At 38.3% G+C, this 24844-nt stretch overlaps 2 protein-coding genes across 4 annotated transcripts; both read left to right on the top strand.

Annotated features, from left to right (window-relative positions):
- The first annotated feature begins 668 nt into the window (after window positions 1-668).
- Window positions 669-6965, top strand: LOC145785141 (acyl-CoA-binding domain-containing protein 6-like). 2 transcript variants are annotated; one of them, XR_014291129.1, is made up of 6 exons: window positions 669-909; window positions 1434-1544; window positions 2196-2346; window positions 3014-3134; window positions 3719-5378; window positions 5452-6965. XR_014291129.1 is itself a non-coding variant. In XM_082596843.1 (5 exons), the coding sequence occupies exons 1-5, from the start codon at window positions 734-736 to the stop codon at window positions 3880-3882; spliced, it is 723 nt and encodes a 240-aa protein (XP_082452969.1). In that variant the 5' UTR covers window positions 669-733; the 3' UTR covers window positions 3883-6965. The 2 variants fall into 2 exon arrangements, 1 of the variants encoding a protein (XP_082452969.1); XM_082596843.1 differs by having other exon boundaries at window positions 3719-6965.
- Window positions 6966-6969: 4 nt separating this feature from the next.
- On the top strand, window positions 6970-21900 carry LOC145785139 (band 4.1-like protein 3). 2 transcript variants are annotated; one of them, XM_082596841.1, is made up of 20 exons: window positions 6970-7135; window positions 7413-7560; window positions 7738-7858; window positions 9226-9399; window positions 9960-10047; window positions 11165-11317; window positions 11515-11612; window positions 12331-12494; window positions 13075-13151; window positions 13401-13478; window positions 13726-13852; window positions 14176-14205; window positions 16010-16137; window positions 16651-16767; window positions 17029-17439; window positions 17698-17835; window positions 18499-18570; window positions 18812-18958; window positions 19060-19140; window positions 19459-21900. In XM_082596841.1, exons 1-20 carry the CDS (start codon window positions 7016-7018, stop codon window positions 19573-19575), a joined length of 2589 nt encoding a protein of 862 aa, XP_082452967.1. In that variant the 5' UTR covers window positions 6970-7015; the 3' UTR covers window positions 19576-21900. The 2 variants fall into 2 exon arrangements, with proteins under 2 accessions (XP_082452967.1, XP_082452968.1); XM_082596842.1 differs by lacking the exon at window positions 14176-14205.
- The last annotated feature ends 2944 nt before the right edge of the window (window positions 21901-24844 follow it).

Below are 24844 nucleotides of genomic sequence, written 5' to 3'. Positions count from 1 at the left end.
CTGCCATAGCAGTCACAAACAAACTTAGGCGACACTACAGTACATGGATTCCTATTTTTTCAACCCATTTTCCAATCAAATTGAGGAAATACAATGATCTTCAATCTATGAAACATGTAATGCCAACAGGGTGCCACTCCTTTTTTGATAATTTCCCTCATCAGTCATCACTGATAAATTATTCAGCTTGTCTTGCCAACTCTGAACTGTTTTTGGGCGAAATATGCATTCTAGCATGAAATATAACTCCTATCGTTAGATTGGAGTCGCTATTAGGGATTTTCCTGTTAATTCTAGTCGTATTATTACTGTTATTATGTCACCGTTAAAAAAATCCCATTGATAAACTCAAAATATCAAATGGCCTAAGTCATGTCTGTGCATTCGGAAAATTACCTAATTCATCCCAGCACATTATGGGATGCAAAATGAAGCAAATCAAAGTATACATGCTCATTGTACTTGTGTCGACATGCTATTTTCGTTTAACTGTACAATAAATATGATGAAAACAACCGTGTAGACAGTTTTTTTTCGATTATATCAAAACAAGAAAAAATGAGTTACGCCATTATTTTATTAGTCTGACGATATATAACTATTGTGGCTTTTTGTATTTCTTTTTTTGACATTCGATATCTTTTCCTGTGCATCTCAGAAAAGAGTGTTTGTTTAGTTTTACCAAAAATAGCAGTTTAATCAATTTCTGTTGTTGCTGCTTGATTATCATGCAATGGAGAAAACGTTTCAACTTGCTGCTAATCATTTGGAAACATTAATACCAAGTCTAGCAGAAAACTCAAAGGATTTGGATTTACTCTATTTGTATGCCAGATACAAGCAAGCAACAGTTGGACCTTGCAACACATCTAAGCCAAATATTTTAAATTTTACCGCTCGTAAGAAATGGTGAGTTGTAATTGGCATTAACTTTATTGAAGTGGCTATTTCTGTGGCGTTGGTTGCAATCAAAAAGCTTTGTTTTATCACAGGTATAGTTAAGCTAGGATTAAGGTTAGGGTTAAGAGTTAAAGTTAGGGTTTTTCTCTCTTCCCAGGACTTCAAATTTTGCCACATTACAATTTTTATCTTCAACAGTTTTGAAGTTTTTGTCAAATTAAAGCAAAATTTTTTATCTGGCAACACTTGATCCATAGACCTCAAATTAAATTTTCTGTTTTTATACCAATGAAATGAGTGATTTTTATGTTGGTACTATTTTTCCAGCAATGACGCAAGATTTGTTAAAATTTATGTGGTTGCATGCTGTGACAGTGTGACATGACTGTGTCCTTAATAAATTCTAGCAAATGCAATAAATTACATGTTTCATTGATAGTTTATTATTTGGTATTTGTGGGGCCATATATTTCAATCTAACAATTTTTCCACTGTGCAGCATATATTATTCAAAGTGATATTTCTATTTTTAGGTCATGCTGGAACAACTTACACGGTATGACAAAAGAAGAAGCAATGAAAGAATATGTTGAAAAAATCCAACAGCTAGATCCATCTTGGGATACTGAATTGTCAAAGTCTTTGTATGTGTGTAATCTTCACGTTTTGTTTTAGGTGCTTTTAGTGGAACATTTTTGTATTTTCCCAAGTCTGAATTTAACTGGGATGTTACATTGTTTAAGTCTTAATTGTACATAATGTGCAGCTAAGCTGTCTTGACAATATATATATAGCTTTTCATATGATACTGAGTGATATGCTATATTGATTGAATGCCACTTTACATTGATTTCAACCATGTCGCCATACGTTTTTGTATTGAGTCAAGGTGAAATCTTTCAATGTTTGTGATCTTGTTCAGTAGAAAATCATGTTTGCTGTATCTCCTATGACATAACATTGCCAGGGTGTGTACCTTTGAAAAACCAATACCAAAAATACTTATTTTGCTGTTTGATACTTAGGTTTTGTTGTCATTGAAAGAAACAGCTTTCGGTCCCAACAGCAAATGGCTTTTAGGGCAAAACAAAATCTTATGGCTATGCCAAACAATGGGTAGAACCAGGCCCAATCTATTCTGATTTATATATTTATTTTTATAACATTTTGCAATAAACTTTTAATGTTCAAGATGTCAGATATGAGAAGGGCATTGAAAATTTTGTACCTTACCCTTATTGCGTAAATCGTATCATCATCGATCTTTTGGTTTGTTGAAGTGTGGTGCATTACAGAGCTGGGTTGGGAGTATCCGTCAGCATACTGAATCATGATAATGAGGACGATTTAAAAGATAGTGAAAAAGATATTTTTGATTGGTGTAAAGAAGGTTGCTTACAAAAAGTTACATCTCTGCTCCCCGAAAAGATGCCTGTGGACGATGAAGTAATACTTTGCTGATTGCTGTTATTTTTTGTCCATGCACTTAATTGATGTTCAATTGTTCTTGCATGTGGTTATCAGTGATATGACGTTTGGCTTTACAGTTGTGATTCTAGCTTTGTTTTTTTTCCCCAAGTGGCAATTTTTGGCTATCTTTCTTGTGATAAAATTAACTGTGACAAATATAGTTTTAAGCATCATCTGTAGCAAGCCGGAAGCTGCTGACGCATTATTCAAATCATTTTGACGTTTGATTCTGATATGACATGCCTCAAATTCAAAGCTGCTCAAACAGTTTAGTTTAATATTATATAATATAGCTACCGTGATTGGTGTCACGCCAGACAAGCTTTAACCTCTTGGTCTTACACTTCCAGTACCGTACCACCTATGTTTCGCAAAATTAAAATTTCTGATATAACATTGTATATTATAATATGTTATTATAACTGCTAGTTTATGCTGTTTGCGTTTTGTCAGCACATCAAACTTTAGATCAAAGTTTTAATTCTCCGGTCTGAATGCATCAGAGTTCTTGTAACTTACGTACAAAGCGTAATAAACTGAAAGAGTATAATTTTGTAACTGTTGTAGTGCAATCATGTGATCAATGTGAATGATTTCTGTACAAGCACAATCAGATGTTTATAAAAGTCACAAACGTTTTTAGGGGAGAACGTTATTGCATTGGGCGTGTGACAGAGGACATTTGAAAATAGCGCAATTTTTGATACAAGAAGGACACGACTGTAACTGTTTGGACGTGGATCATTCTACACCGTTACATTACGGTAAGTTAACGGACTGGTTTCCCAGCCTAACTATACTTCAATTTCATAATTTCGTATATAAGTGTGCTCAGTGGTGTGTTTATTTCAGGTTGATTGAATTAAATAATGCGCTTAAATCTAGAAGACTATGCCATGGAGTATAAGCACGACGTTACTGTGATGTAAGTTACACTGACGTGCCGTGTTCAAAGTCGGTTTAGATTTTAAAAATAGCAAGTGCCGCTTATTTTAGCAGGCATGTTTATCAAGTCATTTCTACATTCCCTTTGCACTTGAAACTTCATGGTAAGAGAGATTTTTGATGTTTGCAAGAGTCTAGGCATGTTGTGAAGCGATACTGGGTTGTTTCAAACATATCTGATTTTATCCCGCCGAAATTAATGCCAAAAATTTGTTTTGTCCCGATGTGACGTCATTATTAATGCGTACGCATAATTGGTTGTCAGTCGATATAATTAAGAATGAGTTAACGAAAAAGTGTTGCAATGCTGAAATATGAAACAATAAATTCCATTTTCTTTAATGTGCCCTTTTCGGCTTGCTCATTCTTCAACCGCTAAAATGACAAATCTTTATTTTTTCAGCTTCATCCTGTGACCACTGTGACATCATCGCATTACTTCTTAGTCACAAAGCAGACACAACGGCGAAGGACTGCGACGGGGAAACCCCAATTGACTGCGCATCGTCAATGCAGGCTAGGAAAGTATTTGAGAAATATTCAAACGAACAGGAAAAGATAATTTGAATAGTGATACTTTTATTCTGTATTGTTTATCACTTTGATGAATGCTGTATTTGATGGATAAGCTAACAAGTTTGGCTTCATCGATGGAATCTTGCCAGGATCAACTTAAAATAATTTCTGACATAACCTGTTCAGTCAAACATCGCTACCATGTGGAAATGAAGTGATTGAAGTTAGAAAAGATATAGCGTTTGCATCTGTACTACTCCTATTTAAAATCGTTCTGTTGAAACTCATATTTTCATAGCCAGAGTCATATAAAATCTACAGCAAGGAAAAGCGTACATATTCTTTAAAATTGCTTGTTCCTGATTCTTCACCAGAGAGTGAATTCCATAAATTAGTGGTTTTCAAACATTGGGTTGCAACCAGCCATGGTTGCAACCCAAATCTGGAGGTATTAAATTTGGACCGCCGCAAAGCAAGGGAATTGCAGAAGAACCAAAAGCAGAGAGCTAAACACCGGATTGGTTGCTGAGAAGTTTCACTTGTAAAACAATCTTCGTCGTCGATTAGCAGCTGGTGATATGCAAATGGCATCTGCCGTGCATTGTTTGGGGTTTTTCTCTCCGTCTTAGCATGCGAGCAGGGAAATGGTTAAATCAATCACTGGAAATAATTGAAATTTATTGATACAAAACACTTATATATATTGCAGCCTATCAGCAGTCAAATTTCATCAAATGCTCTGTGCCTGTCTTGTTTATCGGTAAGAGTGAAACTTCTTTGCAGAATTTGTTTTGTTGTAAGTGTAACTCAACAATCATAAAGAAACCATTTCTGTGTGACAGCGCTACGTACAGCCTTAGAATCAAGCCTGGCTTTTATGTCTGCTTTTTCGCTCTTCTTTGAAATGCAAACATATTAATTTTATATCAAGAGAAGTCAGGAAACTCTGTCATCAAGCAATAGCTTCTCTTAACCTCATTTCTTAACTACGTTTGTGGGGCTTAACAACACAAGCTTTCAAAGGAATAAAGTTTTTAAATTTTTTTTTGGACAAAGAAACAAGTGATTCACAATTTGAGCCCCCTTTCCTTTGCAATCAAACTATCGAAACCAGCTTATAAATGATATCGACCTACAGTGCAAAGCGGTTGAGATAATCGTGATTCGTGATCGAGATGGTTTCCATTACGCGGAAAGGAAAATGTATATAATTAGTTTAAGTGTTGATGGAGTTAACCTATGACCAGTGCCGGTCTTTAGGGTGTGCAAACCGTGCGATCGCACAGGGCCCGCAAATTAGGGGGCCCGCAATTTACTCAGAAAATGCAGTAATTTTGTCATTTCCAATGGAAAAATTCAACAAGCAAATTCAACAAAGAATTAGCAACAAGAAATCATAGAGACTCAACAGGTGCAACCTATTTCGTCCCCTGAACATTTCGTACCCTGAAAAAGATCGAGAAAAAAAACAACAGAGCCTAAGGAGCTGATCGGAGTTGCTGCAAACATTTCAAAATTTCTCTCGATCTTTTCAGGGGACGAAATAGGTCGAAATTTGATTTTGTTACTCCGATTTCAGGGTACGAAATCGGGGTACGAATTTTTCAGGGGACGAAATAGGTTGCATCCATACTCAACATAGAGACATAGCTTTATTTCCGAAAAATGCCAAAGAAAGCATGATCTTATCCTTTTTCTATGCCATCGGACAGCACCATTTTACAGTAATATTCATACCCAAATTTTTGTTGAACATGCTCTCAGAATGCCCCAAATTCAAAGTAATTTTTCACAATTTTCTGGGGGAGGCCCCCCAGACCCCCGACACTGGATGTCACCTTCGGACCATCAAACCAAACCCCTCCCCTTTCAAAATGCCTACCTGCACTACTGAATTGGATCATTGTCATTGGGGCCCGCAAAGCATATTCCGCACAGGGCCCGAAATACCCTAAGACCGGCACTGCCTATGACTATTATACTGTGACCTTGCCTAATGTTTCACAGTTTGCGTATTTTTAGTTGTGTTCAAACTCGTTGTTTTGTATGATGCCATCAAAATACCCAGCCATCCCAAATTGTTTTCAATTAGTTATTCGTTAGTTAGGTTTACTGTACTTCACAACTGTTGTTCTATCGGCTGCCCTATTCGCAATTGTTGTGGGATGTACCTTCATTTGTAGCAACCGAAAAAAAAAACAGGCTTATTTCCAAATTGCAACGTTCAACAGTCACCCAGACAACAAAAACGTCTGCAGACGTTGAATCTATGTAAAAATGACGGATTTTTTGGTCTGGGAATGTTATTGAAAGTATATACTCACTAATAGCAGATTTTGAAATACTGTAAAGTCAAGAATATCAACCAATAAATTCTTATATATCTTTTTTCTTGACTGAGATCTATGGTTTATGCTTTTTTTACTACAGCTAGATGTCAAAACTATTATTAACATGAGTCCATTTTAAAGTCCATCAACACCACACTTGTTAAGTGACGCTTGAGACTGACGTTTGTGATTATTTCAACATTTCTATTTTGATCTTGTTGTTTTCAGTTGATGTATGTGTTGGTATATGCAGTATGCACTACCTATTTCAACTGTATAGTTGGTACAGCACAAGGACCTCAACATCCGTACTGAAATTTCATTGACGCAAACTCGCTTGTTATATAATTGTTACGTTTCGTTTTCAAATTTTTGCATTGTAGCCCATTTTTGTACATGATCTATATCTATCATCAAACTGAAACAACCTTTGCAGAAGCTTACTCCTGGCATACAGAAATTCGGTAATGCAGGCCTGTTCGCATTGAAAGTTTGAGATTTGTGGTGCTGTGTAAAAAAATTAAAGGGAGCCAACTTAAGGTTACCCTGCTCAGCTGCATACGCCGGGATTTAAACTGACGTGGCTCTGTCTTGACATTTGATAAGTCGGATGTCAGCGAAATTGACACTCAACTATATAATTTTGTCTATTTTGCATTTATTCAACGTCTGTAAGACGTTGAATCAACACTAAATTGATCTGATTTTGCTGGTTGGGCAATTGGGGATATTCCCACATCGTACAGCTACGTATTGTGTTTCTGCACGTGAAGTGTTCGTTTAATGTTAATTTCTTGTGTTCAGGGTTTAGGCTGTAAGCTTTGTGTGGTTAGTATTTTTTACTGCTTTTAATAATGGAAAAAAGTGAAGTTTCAAACTCTTATGACGACAGCAAAAAAAGAAGCAGTTCAAAAAAGCAGCGCGTCTGTCAGGTTCACTTACTCAACGGGCAGGAATTTCGCTGTGATGTGCCGGTATGTTGTCAGATCTATGTTTACTTATAATCCGTAAACATGCATGCCAAAAACGCACTTGAAGTTTAATCTCGATAATTTAAACTTTAGCAATAGTAGAAGTAGGTTTGAAGTTGTCTGTTACCATTTTACAAACAGCATTATTCTAATTTTTTTCTAAGTTTGTACTTAAAGTATGTGAACTGCTACCCTTCCGTGTAAAAATTCGCTTTTCGTTCTCCTGACTCGAATTGTTTAAATGGAAACTTGAATCCAAAACTGATTTTCATGTTTCCAGAAACAAGCCGATGGCTCGGTACTTTTAAAGCAAATCAACGAGCTCCTTAACATAGTGGAATGCGACTACTTCGGGCTTTATTTCAAAGATTTGTCAGATCAGAAATACTGGCTGGAACCGAACAAATCAATCAAAAAACAAGTTAAAAGTAAGTTCACGATTACCTTCAATAATTTTTTTGTGCTTGAGTGAGAACATGAAGCCATTGGCAACAGATCGTAAAAGACTTTCTAATCTGCTTTCCCAAATAATCCAGTTAATATTGTAGCTACTTCCATGTTTTACAGTCAATTGCTAAAAAAACTCATCGCATATCCTTGTTTAGATGGACCTTGGTCTTTTTATTTTTCCGTGAAATTTTATCCTCCGGACCCCGCTCAACTCCTTGAGGACATCACCAGATACTACATGGTCCTGCAGATACGCGATGACATTGTTGGAGGGAGGCAAGTGCAGTTTTAGCTGAAGCGGAAAATTGCAGCTTTTGAATGCGTTTTTTACGGTTTCACTTCAGAGCAATGGGAAACATTAGCAATTGCACGAAATGCCATTTTACATGGATTCAACGTCTTGCGACGTAGAATCGTTGTAAACACGGAAAATTTCACGGCTTGGTTAACCCGGGCTAAATCACTCAAGTATGTCGTTATGTGCCTCACCACTACGATCTTGAAGTCAATTTTGAAGAAACTTTTATTTGTACAAGTAGTAAAAACAACAGGACTCCCTCAATGTTGCTGTTTCAAGAAAATCTGTTTGTGTAAAGCAAGCAGTGAATTTAGCTGTTTGGACTTGCTTCTGATCGCTTTCTGTCACTGTGCTGTTTAAAAAATGAAAATGTTGCATAATGTATCATCAGAGCATATCAAAGAAATGTATTTTTTCATTAATTCAACGTCGTTCTACGTTGAAACGATGTAAAAAAGCAATTTCTGCTGAATGGGTTTGGTATCGTTTCTTCGTAGAGGCTTTTAGTAACTTGCTTTTGCGTCGAGTACCTTCAATTGCTTGAAAAGCGTTTGTGTTTTGAGAAGTGAAACTTCAATTTTTTCTTGAGACGTTTTTCTGAAACGCTAATATAACATCGTTTCAACGAAGTAATTAATTACACTACTGATGCAACTGGAACCATCAGGCAGCGTTAGTGTGTATTGTAAGGCTATCTGTAAATGTACCATCATGTCGCTTCACTGAAGTTTTCGGTATAATTTGACGACTTTAGGAAATTAGGATCAATAGATATTTCGACAAACAAAAACAATAAAACCTTTCGTTGTGTTAATTTATATTTGATTTCGTCTGGGCGACTGAGAATTTAGTGTGAAGAAGTCAAAAATGTCTTTGTTAAAAACAATTTTCGCTGACTAAGTTTTTTTTTTGTCGTATCCAGGCTTGCGCCCGGTGGTTGAAGATTTAGATTAAGTGAACGGGAACGCAAGGAAGGTAATCTTTGTGTCCACGTTCAACTTCAAGCATGCTTTTAAGTGTCTTGCCAAAGACACAGCCACATGTTTTGTGAGCGATGTCGAACCGGCGCCTTTTTGATTGCCGTACCAAGGCTCTCACGATTTGACTTTCCAGCTGAGGTATTATCACAGATTCACAGTATTATTTGTTTGACTTCAACCACGTCTCGTATAATAGTCAATCACAAATAAAGCGTGGAAATTCCTTCTTACGCCGTCATATGAGTGTATTTCTTTACCAAACCGTTCGTCGGCTAACAGCCAGTTTAAGCTGAGGCTGCAATACTGTAAATATTGTGTTTGGTATTTGCTGTAAGAATTAATCCGAAGATTGATTTTATGCGCAGGCTTCCGTGTTCCTTTGTCACTCACGCCCTGCTTGGAGCATTTGTTGTGCAATCTGAGCTTGGGGATTACGACCGTAATGAGATGAGAGGGAACTACGTCCACGACTTTTCGTTGGCCCCGAACCAAACTGTAAAGTTAGAAGAAAAAGTTATGGAACTTCACAAAACCCACAGGTAGAGAGTGATTTTTATTTAATGCTGTTGGTCTTTGTTTTACAGCACGTTAAAAACATAGTCGTAAACATTTACTTTATCAAATTAAGTTATCAATTGGAAGTTTTCAATGAAGCTGTTTATTTGAAATATTATCTCTGAATGGTATTTTATATACAAATTCTATATGCATTTGTGTATTCAATTTTACAAGCTTGGACAATATAGGGCAATCAAAAGCAAAAAAGGCGATTAAAAGTAAAAACTGTCCGGCGAGTGTTAACGATTTATGTTGATGAGCATGAATAATAATTGAATATCAGTATTCCATTCCTTGTGTAATTGTATACACATTGCCTATTGATAGGTTTCATTGTTTCAATTGTGCTGAGTTATTCATAACTACTTGCGTTGCTTGCAAGTTGCAACGGTTTTACCCAAGACAGCAAAATTTTTACATTGATTCAACATCTACAGACGTTGAATCAATGTAAAAGTGACAGGTTTTTCTGTTTGAGATGCTTGTCTATGCTGACCTGGCGTTCCTTTCGCTACGTAATAGCTGTTTGTTCTTTCTGCAGAGGGCAAACTCCTGAAGAAGCCGAAAAGAATTACTTGGCTAATGCCAAAAAGCTATCTTTATATGGTGTGGATCTCCATGCGTCCCAGGTCACTTGACAACTTATTCTACTTCTATATTGGTATTTCTACTTCTATTATTCTACTTCTTCTAACGAAGAAGTGTGGAGACGCTCTGGGTGCACCCCTGGTGTCCTCATCACAACTATCAAAAAAAGGCAAATGACATTTATCGGGCATGTCTACCGCAAACGCGGAATTGAACACTCGGCAATGATGGATTGATGGGGCGATTTCCTGGTCAGAGGCACCGGGACGTCCACGTTTGGAAATCTTCAAAAATCTTTCAACATGGACAAACCAAAATTTTGAAAACCTAATTAGAAGTATGGGCAATCGATCGTTGTGGAAACTCACGGTAGCCGACGCCTTATTCAGGCATGGCCGATGATGATGATGATTGGTATTAGTATTCAACTGTACTCAGCTAACGTGGCACGCTTCTTTTATGCTACCATAGGACTTCATTTAAGCTGGCATAACTAAGACTTATATGCGGAGGTTTATCAATACAGTAGCTTAAAATAACTTGTCAACATCGACGTGTTTTTATTACAAGTAGTGTGGTCATTACTATAGATACAGGTTGGCGTTTGACAGTTTTTCCGAAATATTCAAAATAAACTTTACTCCATTCTGAAACGCTAATAAGTGTTGATTGTACACGCAGTGAATCACTTTTACCGAGATAACAAGTGTTGATGTCGTCACGCCCCAGACAGCAAAATTCGTCGTTTTTACATTGATTCAACGTCTGCAGACGTTGAATCAATGTAAAAATGACGGATTTTCATTTCTGGGGCGTTACATTGTTTGACTTCAATAGCCGCCTTCGTTTTGTGCTAAGAGTTCCATCAAATTTTCAACGCCAATTACGAGATTAGTTGGGAAAACAAAATGCCACATTAGCAGTTTTACACTAACAAAGGGCAATAAATGAACACCAATCAGGGATAGCAGTAACAACTTGTAAGAGTCTGCCTTGAATTATGTGTTTAACAAAGATGTCCTGATACAAAAGTACACCTGCTTTATTATCCACACAACAAACATATCTTTCAAAGCAACACTGATGGTATTTTAATGTGACAAAGCCAACATTTTGTTGTTAACTCTGTAATATATACCAGTGTTTTCTATTATTCAGGACAATGACGGTGTTAGCTTACTGGTTGGGATAAGCTGGAATGGAATACTTATCTACAGAGATGGGACTCTAATCAATAGATTTGCATGGCCCAGAATCATTAAGCTCTCGTACATCAGAAGCAAATTTTACATAACTATCAGGCCTTTAGATGTAAGTTATTTTCATAGTGTACACTCCGTACTCTAGCCTTTGTATCTTGCTTTAGTATTACAATTTGGTATTACTTAGTTTGCCTATGGTATTGTTGTTTTTCCAATCGAAAAGCGACTGTTATGTTTCAGCACTCTACGTTGTGTTTTGTTTTTTTCCCTGTGAATCTTTCCAATTTTCGATTGTGTCTGTTGCAGGGCGATATCCATTTGAGCATGATTGGCTTCAAAATGCCAAATCATCGAGCCGCTAAAACTGTATGGAAATCAGCTGTGGAACATCATGCTTTCTTTAGGTTTGTGTTTGCAATGTTTTAAGCTATCTCAGCCAGCAAATCAATCTTTTTCTAGTGATGCAATGTACAATATATATAGACGTTAAATCATTGTAAAATGGCACTTGTTTACTGGCTGGGATATCATATATTACGGCAGAATGTGGCGGGATTTCAAGATTTCTTTCATTTGTGATGTATATTTATAACCTGAATAATCGATAAACGAAATTACACGGTTTTTCTGTAGTCGTCGGCTGCTGAAACAATGCAATATGAGCATCTTTCAGTAAGATTTAAACTTGACATTGTTTCTGGTGCGTTTTTCTGACATCCCGCAAGATCACAATTAATAGCATTATTTTGTATTGTGACCATCAGCTCGCATGGTTTGTTGCGATAATGTAACGGTCTTTTACAACAATGGAAACATCTGGCAGTTGAGAAAGAGTCTTTTTAAGCAAGAAATCGTAAATTATTTTCCACTATTGCTTTTTAAAGCCTTTAACTTTCGTCCAGTGGTTGTCAACCTTTCAACTTTTGTTCATAAACAATTAAATCAATTAAACCCGGAACGCATTTCTAAAGGTACATCTGCCCTACCACTTACCTTCGATTTGACGTCTGTCCTATCAGTTCATTACATCTTTTGCTGAAATGTTGTCATTGTGCACCCCTACCGGTTGAGAACACATTGATCCACCTGTTGTTGCCTCATGTTACTTTCCTTACGATGCAGGTTGGTCCGGACCGAGCCCCCACGCCGTTCCTCTCTGATCAGGATCGGTTCAAAGTTCAGGTACAGTGGGCGCACCCAACAGGAGACGAGATCTGTCGTGTCGAGTGAACAAGTGCGGCCGACACCAAAGGTCGTTCGTACAAACAGTAGAAGGCTGCGTTCAGGTGTGTAGCGATTTTATGCAGCGGATACAGTCTTTTATTGTACAAACACACAAAATCTAATCACGCAACACCGTTTATCGATTTTCTTTATCGAATCCTTGTGTTGTTATTTGGTTTAATATGTCTGTGACACAGAAAAGGAAACACGATACAAACTGTTGCTTATTTGACGTATTTAGTTAATGCAGTTAAAAGCAGTTAATACCAGTTTTACTTCTGTATCCGATGTACGCAGACACGAAGCTCCTGTTCCTATGCTCGTTGTTTCCTGTTTTCAATTCTGGTTTTGTTGCCTGTTGTTTACTGTACTCTAGTTTTAAACTTAGCATGTAGTAGTCAGCAAGTAGAGCTTTGCATGACAATTCTCAGCTGGACTATTGTTTTTCGTCATTGGCGTGTTAGACAGATCTAAGTAAGAGTCTTTCGTTTTACTGAAGATGCTGTGAATTGTATGTTCTATGAGACTGAAAAATGAATGCTATTCCTATTCTATCGTAATACCCTGAACCAAAGTAAATTTTCGGTATCTTGCAATGAGTGTACTTTAGTGTAGCTGATTGAAGTTTTTTTGCGTTTTTAGACGGCGGAGAAGTATCCCCCGCGAAGGCGACTTTACAGCCTGTCAGAGAGGAGTCATCCGAAGAAGTACCCCCGCCTGTATGTGATCGTGATGATAAGTGTATTTTGGCAAGATGTCACCGCATCAACCGTGGTTAAGTGCGTTGCTTTCATGCAATGTGTTAAAGAGAATGAGATTAGTATCATTTTTGTAATGTTTTGGCACGACAGTATAATGTTGCACTGTCGTATATCGAGCAAAGCTAAAGTCGTGCACTAAATGCGAGTTATGTAGGAAACTTAGGCCAATATTCATCGACCTTCTTCAAACGAAAGTCTATTTTGCAGTTACCAAAGAAAGCCGATCGCAAAACCAAAACCGTAGAAGAGTCCGTGGTCACAACAACCGAAACAATAGAAATGCAGGTAGTTGCAGTGTTGCCAAAGCTACGAGCGTCTCTAGCATCTAAAAAGTACATATTTTGTAAAAATGCTTTCTGGCAACTCTGTTTTGTGATTAACACTGAATTCAAGCATTGCGCATACATATGCAGCTAGACGATTTGTATGGTTTATTTTTTCACTACTTGTATTTTACCATATTTAATGTTATAACCAATGCTAACTTTGATGGCGCATTTGCAAATGTCGAAACGCCTCGTCCATTTCGCAGCAGGTCGACCATCCACACGTGAGCGATGACGAGGTGTCTTTGCGCTCGGATGACGATTATGACAAATACAGCGAACCGGTTCCTCTAGACATGACTCAGCATCAGAAAACTGTCCACAAGCTGAAAAGTAAGGGCTGCGTTGTTATCAGAAATTTACAGTACGGTAGTTTGAATGGAGCATTTCTCATAGAAAGCTGTCTTAACGTACCGGTTGGTGATTGCTAGCATAGATCCACACAGCAAAATTTGTCATTTTCACATCGATTCAACGTCTGAAAAACGTTGAATCCATGTAAAAATGATGGATTTTGCTGTGTCGGGGGTAATCCTCTTGTTTATTCTTTGTTACGTAAGCACTATCCTGCTTTCTGTGTAACAAACGAAGTAACCTTGTTTCTTTGTGTCTATGCCTTCTGCTTTTTCATGTAAAACTCTAACAAATTCTTCCAGCTTCGGTTAACAATAAGCAAGATGCCAGCGGTGAGTGGTGTATGTTTTGTCATATTATGCTCCATGTTTACAATCCATAGCTGCTGCAATAAAAATCGTTTTCCGCGAACAATTCCCTCGCCATTTTGTCGATTCCGAAACAAAATCACATTTTTTTAAACCGGTTTAAACCAGTGACTTCTAGGTGTAGAACTATATTCGTTTCACGTGACTTAGTTAACATAAATCGGTAAAAAAATGTAACGTGATAAGTCCCAGTCGACGGAGTTTGCGTATGTTACGTCGTACGTATCTTTTTACGTAAACTTACGTATCGGATATAAGCTGAAGCGACTTTTCACTGTCATGGACTTATGTTTACAATTTTTACGTTTGTGACCAATTTCAAAAGTACAATATGGAGTCACTGGTTTAAACCGCAAAATCTAAGTAATAATTCAATAAATCAACAAGATAATGGTGCTGCAAATTTGCACTGTACAATTTAACCTGCAAATCATCACGCCAGCAATATCTTACAGTTGATATCAAAACTTGTTTACTTTCTGCTGCTGGATGGACGCCATGTTGTGTTGAGTTTCAGTTACTTGGCTTGAATGTAGTGAATTCCCTCCAACAAGTTGCACTCATTGCATGTCATGCGTGCTTTGATATTTGCCTTTGAAAAATGTTGAAGCACAAGCTATTTATAGCGCGTTTAGAGATGCGGCTGTATGCGTTTCAAGCACGTGTGCCTGGTTGGAGTACGCCAGCCACAATACAACATCTCGGTTGCTAATGGCTTTTTTCGTAGCTTGCAAACCAGATGTTTTTTTGCATTGGTTTAACGTATGCAACCGTCTGTACACGCTAAATGAATGTAAAAAAAACGACAGATTTGCGGTCTGGGTGTTCAATGTCTAAGCATGATATGTTTAAAACAGAGTGTGCGATTGAAGTGGAAAATCATACATTGATAGAAACAATACTTACATAATAATCGTTCATTTATGTGAGCCTGCATGGCGCTTATCCAAGTGTAGCATCATTAGCCATATTTACAAAGCGTCTACACCATTTTGCGTTAGGGAATATCTCTTGATAAGAATTTCTTCAAGTGCAGAACGAAAACAGGGTGAATTGATTAATCTGTAGAATTGCGTAGAGGTGTTTAATGCTTGCAGCTTCGTATTTGTTTTCGATATAACGTGCTTGCTTCTATGCCGTCATAGCATTGCCAGCGTGATCATGAGTTATTTTTCTTTTGAAAAATGCATCCACTTACTGTGTGTTGAGTTCGCTAAATGTTAGCCAGCGCCGCTTGCGAAGATTTTCTTTACATACAATTAAAGTTGCCATGTGCTTTGCCCTTGTCGCATAGAATCAATTTCTTTCCCGATTTCAATCTGTTTTACATTGATTTTGATTTTCTCCAATAGCCTTCACAATGATTGTCCTCGAACGAGGCGCTTTTGCTGAAAAATGATTATATATAACAAAAACCATTTCATAAGACTGAGCTTATGCTGTACTAACTGCGTATACTTTGCCCAAACATCATGTTCAACTGAAGTTTTTTAGCTTTGAATGGTTCAACGAATCTCAACAATGGGAAAGTCGGTTTTCGCTTCCCAGTCAAGGTCGTAAAGGATACGCCTTGCATCTGTTTTCTGTAACAAGACCAAGCCATAACAATCAGCGACTTGTGTAGTTTGCAATCGAAAATGACCTTTGCTTGAGTGCAATGCAAAGAAAAATCAATGAAAAAAGTTAATTTTTTTGAGTATTTTATGATTTCTCTTGCAATTTCTCAATCGAATCCAGACCTATCTGTGACGATGTGTTCAATTTCTAGTTGATTTCTTAAAATCGGACTCACCGCGCAAGGCGTCCAGTCAGGACTCGCTTGATGCGATCGACGCAAGGTTGTCACCTCGAAAGAACCCTCATCAGTACACAACTCCAGAGACTAGGAAACGCCAAGTGAGTGACATCGTCTTTCCTTCGAATTTTAGCGTTCAAATTATTTTGCTGCTAGATTGTTTAAGAGCTTTTGTGGATTTTCGTTTTACGCATGTGCTACGCAATACGTCTTTCAACTTAGCATCGTCTTTCTGTTTTTTTCTGTTTTCAGAAAAAGATACGTTTCATGTTCAGTATTTTTATTAAAAATTCTATTTGAATAAGGCACTAATAATGCTCTGCAGTAGTAGAGCAAAATGCATATGCTATAAATAGGGCTCTGCTGATTCTCAAGCCATTTTTAAGAAAAAATACCGAACTCTGAACTGATACTTGATGGAGAATCGCTGGCCTGCTGCTTCGTAGTCAGGAGATCCCTTATCCTTAATGGAACTCAATAAATGTTACGTTTCATGTCAATGCCACGAACGTATTTTTCTTTCACCTTCAGTGAATGGTACCTCTCGTGGTACCTCATTTCATTGCTTTGTTTCACATACCTCCATGGGGTTAATAGTTTTGCTTTTCATGTAGATCCAGCCAGCGAACGAGGATGAATTCATAGAAACAGTAACCACCGAAACCGTGGTCACATACGAAGAAAAGATTACCGGCAAAGAAACCTTCCCCAATAACAACACTTCACTGCAGGTCAACTTAAGTGTGATGAATTCAATGCAGTTTTGCTCAACGTGCTTTCATTTACACATCCCTAAAAGAATATTTAAATCACATTAGAAATTGTGGTGTTCAATATATTATTCATAGGTGGTTACATTACATTTCTGATGTAGTGCTTTTTTATGTAGTGTCTGTAGTAGCTTTTTGATCTGACCCCCAGTGGTTAGTTTCCATAGGTTTTACTGTACACACTGTAGGAATAGCTAAGCGTTAAAAAATATTTCTATTTAGGTTGATGGTGACAATACGGATGTTGATTTTGCATCCATTGTAAGCACCGTGTCTTCGGAAGATGCCGCCATGATTGAAACCGCCCAAGATATTCAGGAGGAAGATGAAGCGGATTCAGACAATCTTCCGTCCTCCTCCTCATCACCTTCTTCCGATGAAAACGAGGCTTCACCCGTAGTGAGAACCCCAAGAGAAGGAAGTTTATCCGTTAGCTCCTCGGATGACTCGTCCATGGAAAGAAGATATCCTCTTATAGCAACGAACCATGTGTTGCTATCCGGAGAGTCCGGTGCGTATATAGTGACACCACCAGAGGATGTGTCCACACCGGAGGATCCCATTCAGCTAGCAACTGTGGAGACAAGGACTGTCAGAGTAGAAGAAGTCCTCATTCCACAGGAGGAAAACGAGGTTAGAAGATTTTTCTTGCGAAATTACATCATCAGACGATACTTCACTTCATTAAATAGGTTGTCTGAAACTAACATAAAACAAAAATGTAATTTATCTCTTTGGCTTTTGAGACAGAGCATTGTGCAAGCGTAGCTTACAAAGGGAAACTGTAAAAAGAAAGCAATATCAACAGCTGAGAAGTTTCGACTTGATTCAAAGCACTGCAACACTTCCTGCTACAACTTATTCAAATGACGTCATTAATATATTCTTCAGATTCATCGCGTGTCGATGACGACGCACGGCAACGACAACGTCACGGTTGCTGAGGCACCAGTCAACGGGAGCAGCGTCAGCAGTTTGTCGAGCCACTCATCGAGCGAGTCTTCCAACCGTTCCTCCCCTTACCAAGAGGTGAGCTGATCTTGCGTAACTAGTACTTTACACAATTAGAATACGATGCCCTGTTATCTCTCTCTCTCGCTCCATTTTTGTTCAAAGACGCCTGGTCATCTTAAAGCATCAGGGTTGACTAGTTGTCTGCAGCGACTCCTCCATTTCTCTTTATTTACCCGTTGCTGAGGGTGGCCGGTTTCACCTCCAAGTGCGCAATCGCCTTCACACCCCCCCTCCACATAGAGCTGTCTAACGCGCCCTCTTTTGTCAAACTGACCTTGCTGCTTTCCTCAAGGTGGGCTTGACAAGAGAGGACGCGTTAGACAGATCGATGTGGAGGCAGTGTGTGGCGATTGCGGCACTTGGCGGTGAATTCGGCCACCCTCGGTAACATCGCCGGATTAAATTTGGACTGCTGTTACCATTTTCAATTTTTAAGTTTCTGTTTGTCAGGTCATCCTTCACCGTGTCTTCCTATTTTTTCTTTGGTTCTTTTTATCATTTTTCCGTCTTTACCTTATTCCAAACTGCTACCATGAATGTAAACGACGGAATTAACATTTTTGGTGTGAGATGGTAGATTAACTCTACCTACCGTAACTCTACCTGGGTTGTAGCCTTTCGTGCCATTGCATGTCGCTACTAAAACCGTCACCGTTCAACTGTTGCGTTTGTATTTAGCCACCAACTATCAGGACTGAGGCTGTCGTCGTTGACTCTTACGTCGAAGAAGTTCCAGAAGGAACCACTAATGTGAGTCGATTCTCTTTTGCTAGCGCAGTCTCGTATTGGTTGCTTGTGGTAAACATTGCCGTCGAATATCCACCTGTAAAAGTTGCCATTTTTACATTGTTTAATGTTTAGACGTTGTTAGACGTTAGAACGATGTAAAAAAAAAACTTTTGCTCCATGAGTAACAGATGTGATATCCAAAAACTTAAAAACGACCTTCTAGAAGAATCGTACGATTTAAGATCACTTCCTTTTCTTGTAGCCTCCTTTGGTCCAAACTGAATTGAAGACGATAACTTACGAGAGCACAAAACCAGCCCCTCTTGAGGACGCACAACCACAGCTTGTCAGCAGCCAAATCATATCATCATCAACCGAACACACGGTAACAACGACTGAAATAACAAAGGTAACAATGATTACAATTATTATATTCTTCTAGCAGCTAAAAAGACCAGGTTCTCTACCCCATGTCCTATCAGAGCTACTCACTGTATTTGTTGTTTGCAGGTTGTTCATGGCGGGATCAGTGAAACCAGAGTGGAAAAGCAAATGGTAACTATTGGGGATTCAGACGTCGATCACAACAAGGTAGTGTTGTGAATCCTTATATTCTTTTTTGCTTTCAGTCTTGCATCAAGTCAGCAAAATGGTGAAGCCCATACGCCAGTCTAAGTAGTTGTCACTTTTTTGCTGTCGTGTCCGAAGTGAAGTTCTAGTGAATGGCAATGCTCTTTTTTATCCCTTTCAAAATAACTTTTCTAGGTTCACTTTGCCGTAGAAAGCTTGCATTAAAAAAGCTTTGCCAAAGAAAACTGACTTTAGTTGTAGTAAGATTCATCCCTTGCATTGATGATATTCTTAGTCATTAAAACGAAATGACAAGTAACAGCTGTGTCTGCTTACCAGGCGATGGCTGACATGATTCTCGACACCCAACGCAACAATCCGAACGTCAACATTACCAAAGTCGTTGTGCACGAAGAACGCTCCATCGTCAACAACAATGAGAACGGCCCTTCGTAACCTTCTGTCCTTGCTACTGGAAACAGAAGGCGGGAAGGCCCTACTTGCCCGCAGTTGATAAACCCACAGTAAACACAGTTGTGTCGTGCTGCCTAAGTCACGTGTAATCGTAACAACTTTACGACAGCTTTCGGAATTGTGAATTGGCGATGCCAAGCTGAACAGGTTTTCTATGGTATTGTAGATGTGTTTTTAGCTTTGTAGATTCGCTGTTGGCATCACTGACGTACGTTGTAGGCTCGTTACCATGACAACATATAGTTGATTGCGTTTCTCAAGAACGCCACGTGATGCTGCAGTGCACAACTCTAACTTTTCTCGATACGTTGAACAGTAACTCACATACCGGTAAAGCAGTTGCTGTGGTCTGCGGCTTCTGTCCAATTAACTGACAGGTTTTTGTCTCCCAATGGATACACTACACTAAGCAACAGATTTTGTTCAATATGCACCAACTTTTCCCACTGTTTGCAATGACCTTTTTGTGGCTGGAATTAGCAGTGGTTTACAAATTACACTTGTCTTTTTGTAAAGGTCTTTTAAAACCTTGTAAAGGTTTACAAACTTTATTTCCGTATCTTTTAAACTTTGATATCACAACAGAGTGTTGGTGCCTTTATGCAGAGAATGTCATGTTTAAACATAAAAATGTTTTCCAATTCCGTTTTGCGTGGTGAGGTAAATAAAAAGCAGATAAAGCTGTTTTCCTTGGAAAAGAGTTTTGTTGCGTAGTGTATTATTTTACAATACAGTAGAATTCGCCTATAGTGACACCTGAAGGGACCGCGGAAAAAGTGTCACCATAACCGAAGTGTCACTATAGACGAATTCTACTCAACTGTTGCGTATGCAAACGGGACTTTGCCACAGGTGTCACTATAGGCGAAGTGTCACTATAGCCAAAGTCACTATAGGCAAATTCTACTGTATAATTCGCAGTTTTTGTAGTATCCTCGTCTGCTAACGTACGATTTTCGGTGTGTTGAGAGAGTGCATACGCATTCTTCAGTCTTTCACCCAGTCAACGCACTTCTGCCGCATCTCCTGCATCACTGCATCTTGTTCAGCAGCGAAGTTGTAATTTTTTCTTTAATCATAGTTTCAGTAATCGTGTTTTCTATTGTGTCCATTCCCATACAGCAAAATCCGTCATTTCTACATTGATTCAACGTCTACAGACGTTGAATCAATGCAAAAATGACGCATTTTGCTGTCTTGGTTATGCCGTGCTCATCTTGCTCAGCAACGTCTATCAGCGCCCTCACGTCAACCTTACACTTCGTCACTGATCGAAATTCTGTCTCGTCGTCTTTTTTTTGTAGCACAACGATCTCTCCCATCTTTGATTTGGTTTTTTAAACGCTTGTTTTTCAGGTGCAAAGGTTAATTTGTAATTCTTGACTATTCTTCCCATTTGAACACGTGTGTATTATGCTCATTTCAAGCAAGAGCTGTTGATAGAAAATGCCAAATACATGAAATATCGATCAGGTTATGTTGGAACGTAACTAATCCTTAAAAGGCTTTTAACAAGATTTTAAATGCTTCCCAGGCAACAAAATCCGTCATTTTTACGTTGATTGAACGTCTGCAAACGTTAAATCAATGTAAAAATGACGAATTTTGTTCTCTGGCTTGTTCATTCTGCGTGTTCATAGATGACGAAACATGTCCGCCTGCAACAAAATTTCGTTGATGTCTTTTTGTTCGTCAAAAATTTATACAAAAACGACATCGTTTTGATGTTTCAAATTTGTTTAAAACTTACTGACGTTTGTCGAGTTACTTTTTGTGTTGGAACTTTGCAGTGTTGTTCCTTGTAGAAAGTAGGGCTGTGGAGTCAGGTGAAAAATATACGACTCCGACTTCTTGATTTGTGATTGGCCGCCTTCAGTGTTGCCAATTTTTTTTAAATTTTTGTCCTTGTTTATTTTTTAAAATTTATTTTCACTTAAGTTGTGATTGAAATTGGAACGGCGAGTTTCACAAAAACTGACAAGCACAAACACTTCGATTTCTGGTCAAGTGTTTTGAACGCAATACGGAGACCAAGAACAATATTTTGAATAAAGATTACGAACAAAATTTGTATTCATCGTTTTGTATTAAGTCGGAGTCGGTCTTTTTTTAACGATTCCGACCCCGGACACGCCAAAATCCTTCCGACTTCACAGCCCTGGTAGAAAGTAGATGTGCTTAGACTTATTCACTATGTTAGCCTACGATTAACAGTGTGAGCGTTTCAGTTTGTTTAAAGGTTTAACCAACAATAATGTGAACTCATTGTAAGAGATTTCTTATAAATAAAATGCGGCTATTGCCTGGCTTGAGGTTTAATATCTTAAGATCATCAGAGCAGATGTATAGAGTTTTGTACATTAAACTGCGCTCCCTACGGATCAAATCTTTAAAGTTTTAAAAATCTGGACATATTTTTTATTGTGAAATATTTTTGATACATTGGTCATTTCTTAAGCTGCGTACCGTATTTGGTCTGGTTCTTTATTGCGAGCTAAATATCAATTAACTCTGTGTTCCGAAATGTACGATTGTGTCAATATACGCAAAGTCAACGTCAGCTTTTGCAAAAATTATATGTTTCAATTTTAGTTTACTCGACAGTTTTTATAAAAGAAGTACACCATCGTCTTGATTGCAATGGTTTGAAAACTGCTTTGATCGTTTCTAAGAGCGTCAGTCGCCGGTGACCGATAGATCGACTACTCAATGTTTGCATTAGGACTTTCTATTAAAATTAGAATTTATGAGTTTTTATTAAGTTTGTTTAAACCAGGGGTCACCAAACTACGGCCCGCGAGCTGATTTCATCCGGCCCTCCACATGCTGCGGAAATAACAGCTGCACATCAACTGTTAAGGAAAAAAGTTACCAAACTTGTTATAAAGGACTGACGTTGCTGTTTATCATTAGGCCACCACAAATGGGAACAGCCTAGGCCAAATTTGGAAAGATGTAACGTTTTTTCAAGAGCACGATGTCCTGCAGTGTATCACAGCAGGGGATAACTTTTCCAGCAACCTTTCGATTTTCATCACAACTTTGGTATAGCACCGCTGACTTTGTTATTTATTGTGCTCAATTCAAGTCAATGGAGATTCTAAATATTTGTATATCTTTTCGCAATTTGCATCCGGCCCGCAGCTGTTAATTACATTTACTCTGCTTGTTTGTTAATATATGGCGCTGTTAAAACGATATAAATTGACTTGACTTGTTAATCTCGCAGCAATCCGGCCCTCAGAGACAAAAGTTTGCCGCAGTGACGATGGGTGAGGGAAAGCAAGGAAAGCAGTGCTTACCTGAGCGAAAACTATGCAAAATATAATGACTGAATTCTAGGTTTAACTTATTATTTTTATCACGTCTGTTTTAACTTGAAAATTACTGTATTCGTGACTAGAATTACTCGTAACGCTGGTGAGTAGTTTAAGTCCTCACCAAACCGCATGTCTTGCCTATAAATGCCAATTAACGCAAACGCTCCTGTCAAAAACAACCACTGAGGCTCCAGGGAAGCAACTATCAAAGTTGCTTTCCCCAGGTTCAAAAATGTCAAAAAGCGCCTTCGTTTTATCCAATCCTCACTCGTTTTGCAAAACGTCACCAGTTGCTTAGCCAATCAGATGTGTTATGGTTAGAGTTGCTTTCCCAGTGACGTCAATGCGTACATTCGCTAGATTAACTCGTCAGAATGGTCTCTCGTCACGGTACAGAGCACAGCATCATAAAGGCGAAGATTGTTGCTGTTTTTTTATGTCTCCTCGCCATGTACTTTAGCCTACTAGCTTTCATAGTCATGCCTTTGCCCTTTTTACAGCGTTGATATAACGTTACTTCGCCAATGAACGTTCAGGTGCGGATGCAATATTTAGTTCGTTAAGCTTCTAGACGCAGGAGGAAAACTTAACCAGCTTTTTGTACAAATTGCTTGCGGTTGTAATGTTTAAGTTTAGGCCTAAGTGTTAGTTTTTGTAGTGTAGGCCTAACTGAATATCTGAGAATGAACATTCATGACGAATTAAATATTTAGATAACTATTATTCCATATCTAACACTGGATTTTGGTCCTGCAACGTTAAAATTAAGATTGTTCATGACTTCTAAACATTAAATGGATGTATGATCACGACATAGGCGAGGCGAAGCACAATTTGACAGATTTTTGATTTGTTTTGGAAATGCTCTTAGAGCGCACCAAATTGGAAGTGTTTTTCAAAAATTTCTGGGGGAGGGCCCCCAAGACCCCCCGCTGGAAGTGTTGCCTTCGGGCTTCGCCCGACGGTTACGCCCTTCGTGCCTACTACCTTGCTGCAGCATATTTCCAAGTTGCTTTCCCAAACGGTTTAAGCCACCGAACGTCACTGAAGTTTGGTGACCTCTGGTTTAAACGAATCAATTCAATGGCTGTTCGACATCTTCCTAATATATCTAGTCCCAGTCAACACCACTGCTCTAAGATGGTAAAAGGAAGTCCCTCTACCATAGCCGTACGAGCCAGGGGGGCAGCCGCCCCCCCTGTTGTTTCAAAACGTCGCGAATTCGGGCAAAATCTTGAAATTATTAGGGCAAAAATTGCTATATAAAAAGCTACAAAATTGCATGAATTAAGAAAAACTATAAATTAGTAACTTTTACCTATCAAACTAAGTACAGCCTCTTATTTGCACAAGAAATGTGCCGCAAAATTGTCATTTGGCACACCCGTATTGATGTATTGTATTCCATGGTGATCAAATTGTAGTACGAAATGCATTTAACCAACTGCATCATGCCAATTTGGGCAGCCACCAAAATATGTCTCTAATAGTTTTGTGAAACTGAACAAATCAAATGGCAAAATTTGACCTTTATAGCTAATTTTATTAATTTTCACACATGCATCGTGTTGATTTGGGCAGCTGAAAACATGAAATTAGGCTATTTGATGAAACTGATTAGTCTGTTTATGCAACTGCCCAAATTAGCGTGAGGCAGTTTCCCCAAAATGAACAAATTCATTAATTTTTCCCATTTACATAACTGTATCGTTTAGATTTGGGCAACAAAAAAATATGAAAATATCTGATCATAGTCTATTTATAAAACTGCCCAAATTGGCATGATGCAGTTGCCTCGGCATCAAAATTTACAGTCTTTAATTTTTTTCATAATATTAATAAATGCATCATCTTGATTTGGGCAACTACAAAATATGAATTTATATAAATCCGGTGAATAGCCTAGCCTACTTTTATAAAACAATTCGGGT

The sequence above is a fragment of the Aplidium turbinatum genome, chromosome 16, assembly GCF_918807975.1.
Source record: "Aplidium turbinatum chromosome 16, kaAplTurb1.1, whole genome shotgun sequence".
NCBI lineage: Eukaryota > Metazoa > Chordata > Ascidiacea > Aplousobranchia > Polyclinidae > Aplidium > Aplidium turbinatum.
Note: the sequence above shows the minus strand (reverse complement) of the source record. Positions and strands in the feature narration are given on the sequence as shown.

What these genes read in the sequence shown, in the direction of transcription:
- LOC145785141 (XM_082596843.1), top strand. Translation starts at nt 734, where the DNA reads ATGGAGAAAACGTTTCAACTTGCTGCTAATCATTTGGAAACATTAATA. An exon ending in TTTACCGCTCGTAAGAAATG is followed by an intron (nt 910 to 1,433) that starts GTGAGTTGTAAT and finishes TTCTATTTTTAG; the next exon opens with GTCATGCTGGAACAACTTAC. An exon ending in ACTGAATTGTCAAAGTCTTT is followed by an intron (nt 1,545 to 2,195) that starts GTATGTGTGTAA and finishes GGTGCATTACAG; the next exon opens with AGCTGGGTTGGGAGTATCCG.
- LOC145785139 (XM_082596841.1), top strand. Translation starts at nt 7,016, where the DNA reads ATGGAAAAAAGTGAAGTTTCAAACTCTTATGACGACAGCAAAAAAAGA. An exon ending in GATGACATTGTTGGAGGGAG is followed by an intron (nt 7,859 to 9,225) that starts GCAAGTGCAGTT and finishes TTTTATGCGCAG; the next exon opens with GCTTCCGTGTTCCTTTGTCA. An exon ending in TTCCACAGGAGGAAAACGAG is followed by an intron (nt 17,440 to 17,697) that starts GTTAGAAGATTT and finishes TATATTCTTCAG; the next exon opens with ATTCATCGCGTGTCGATGAC.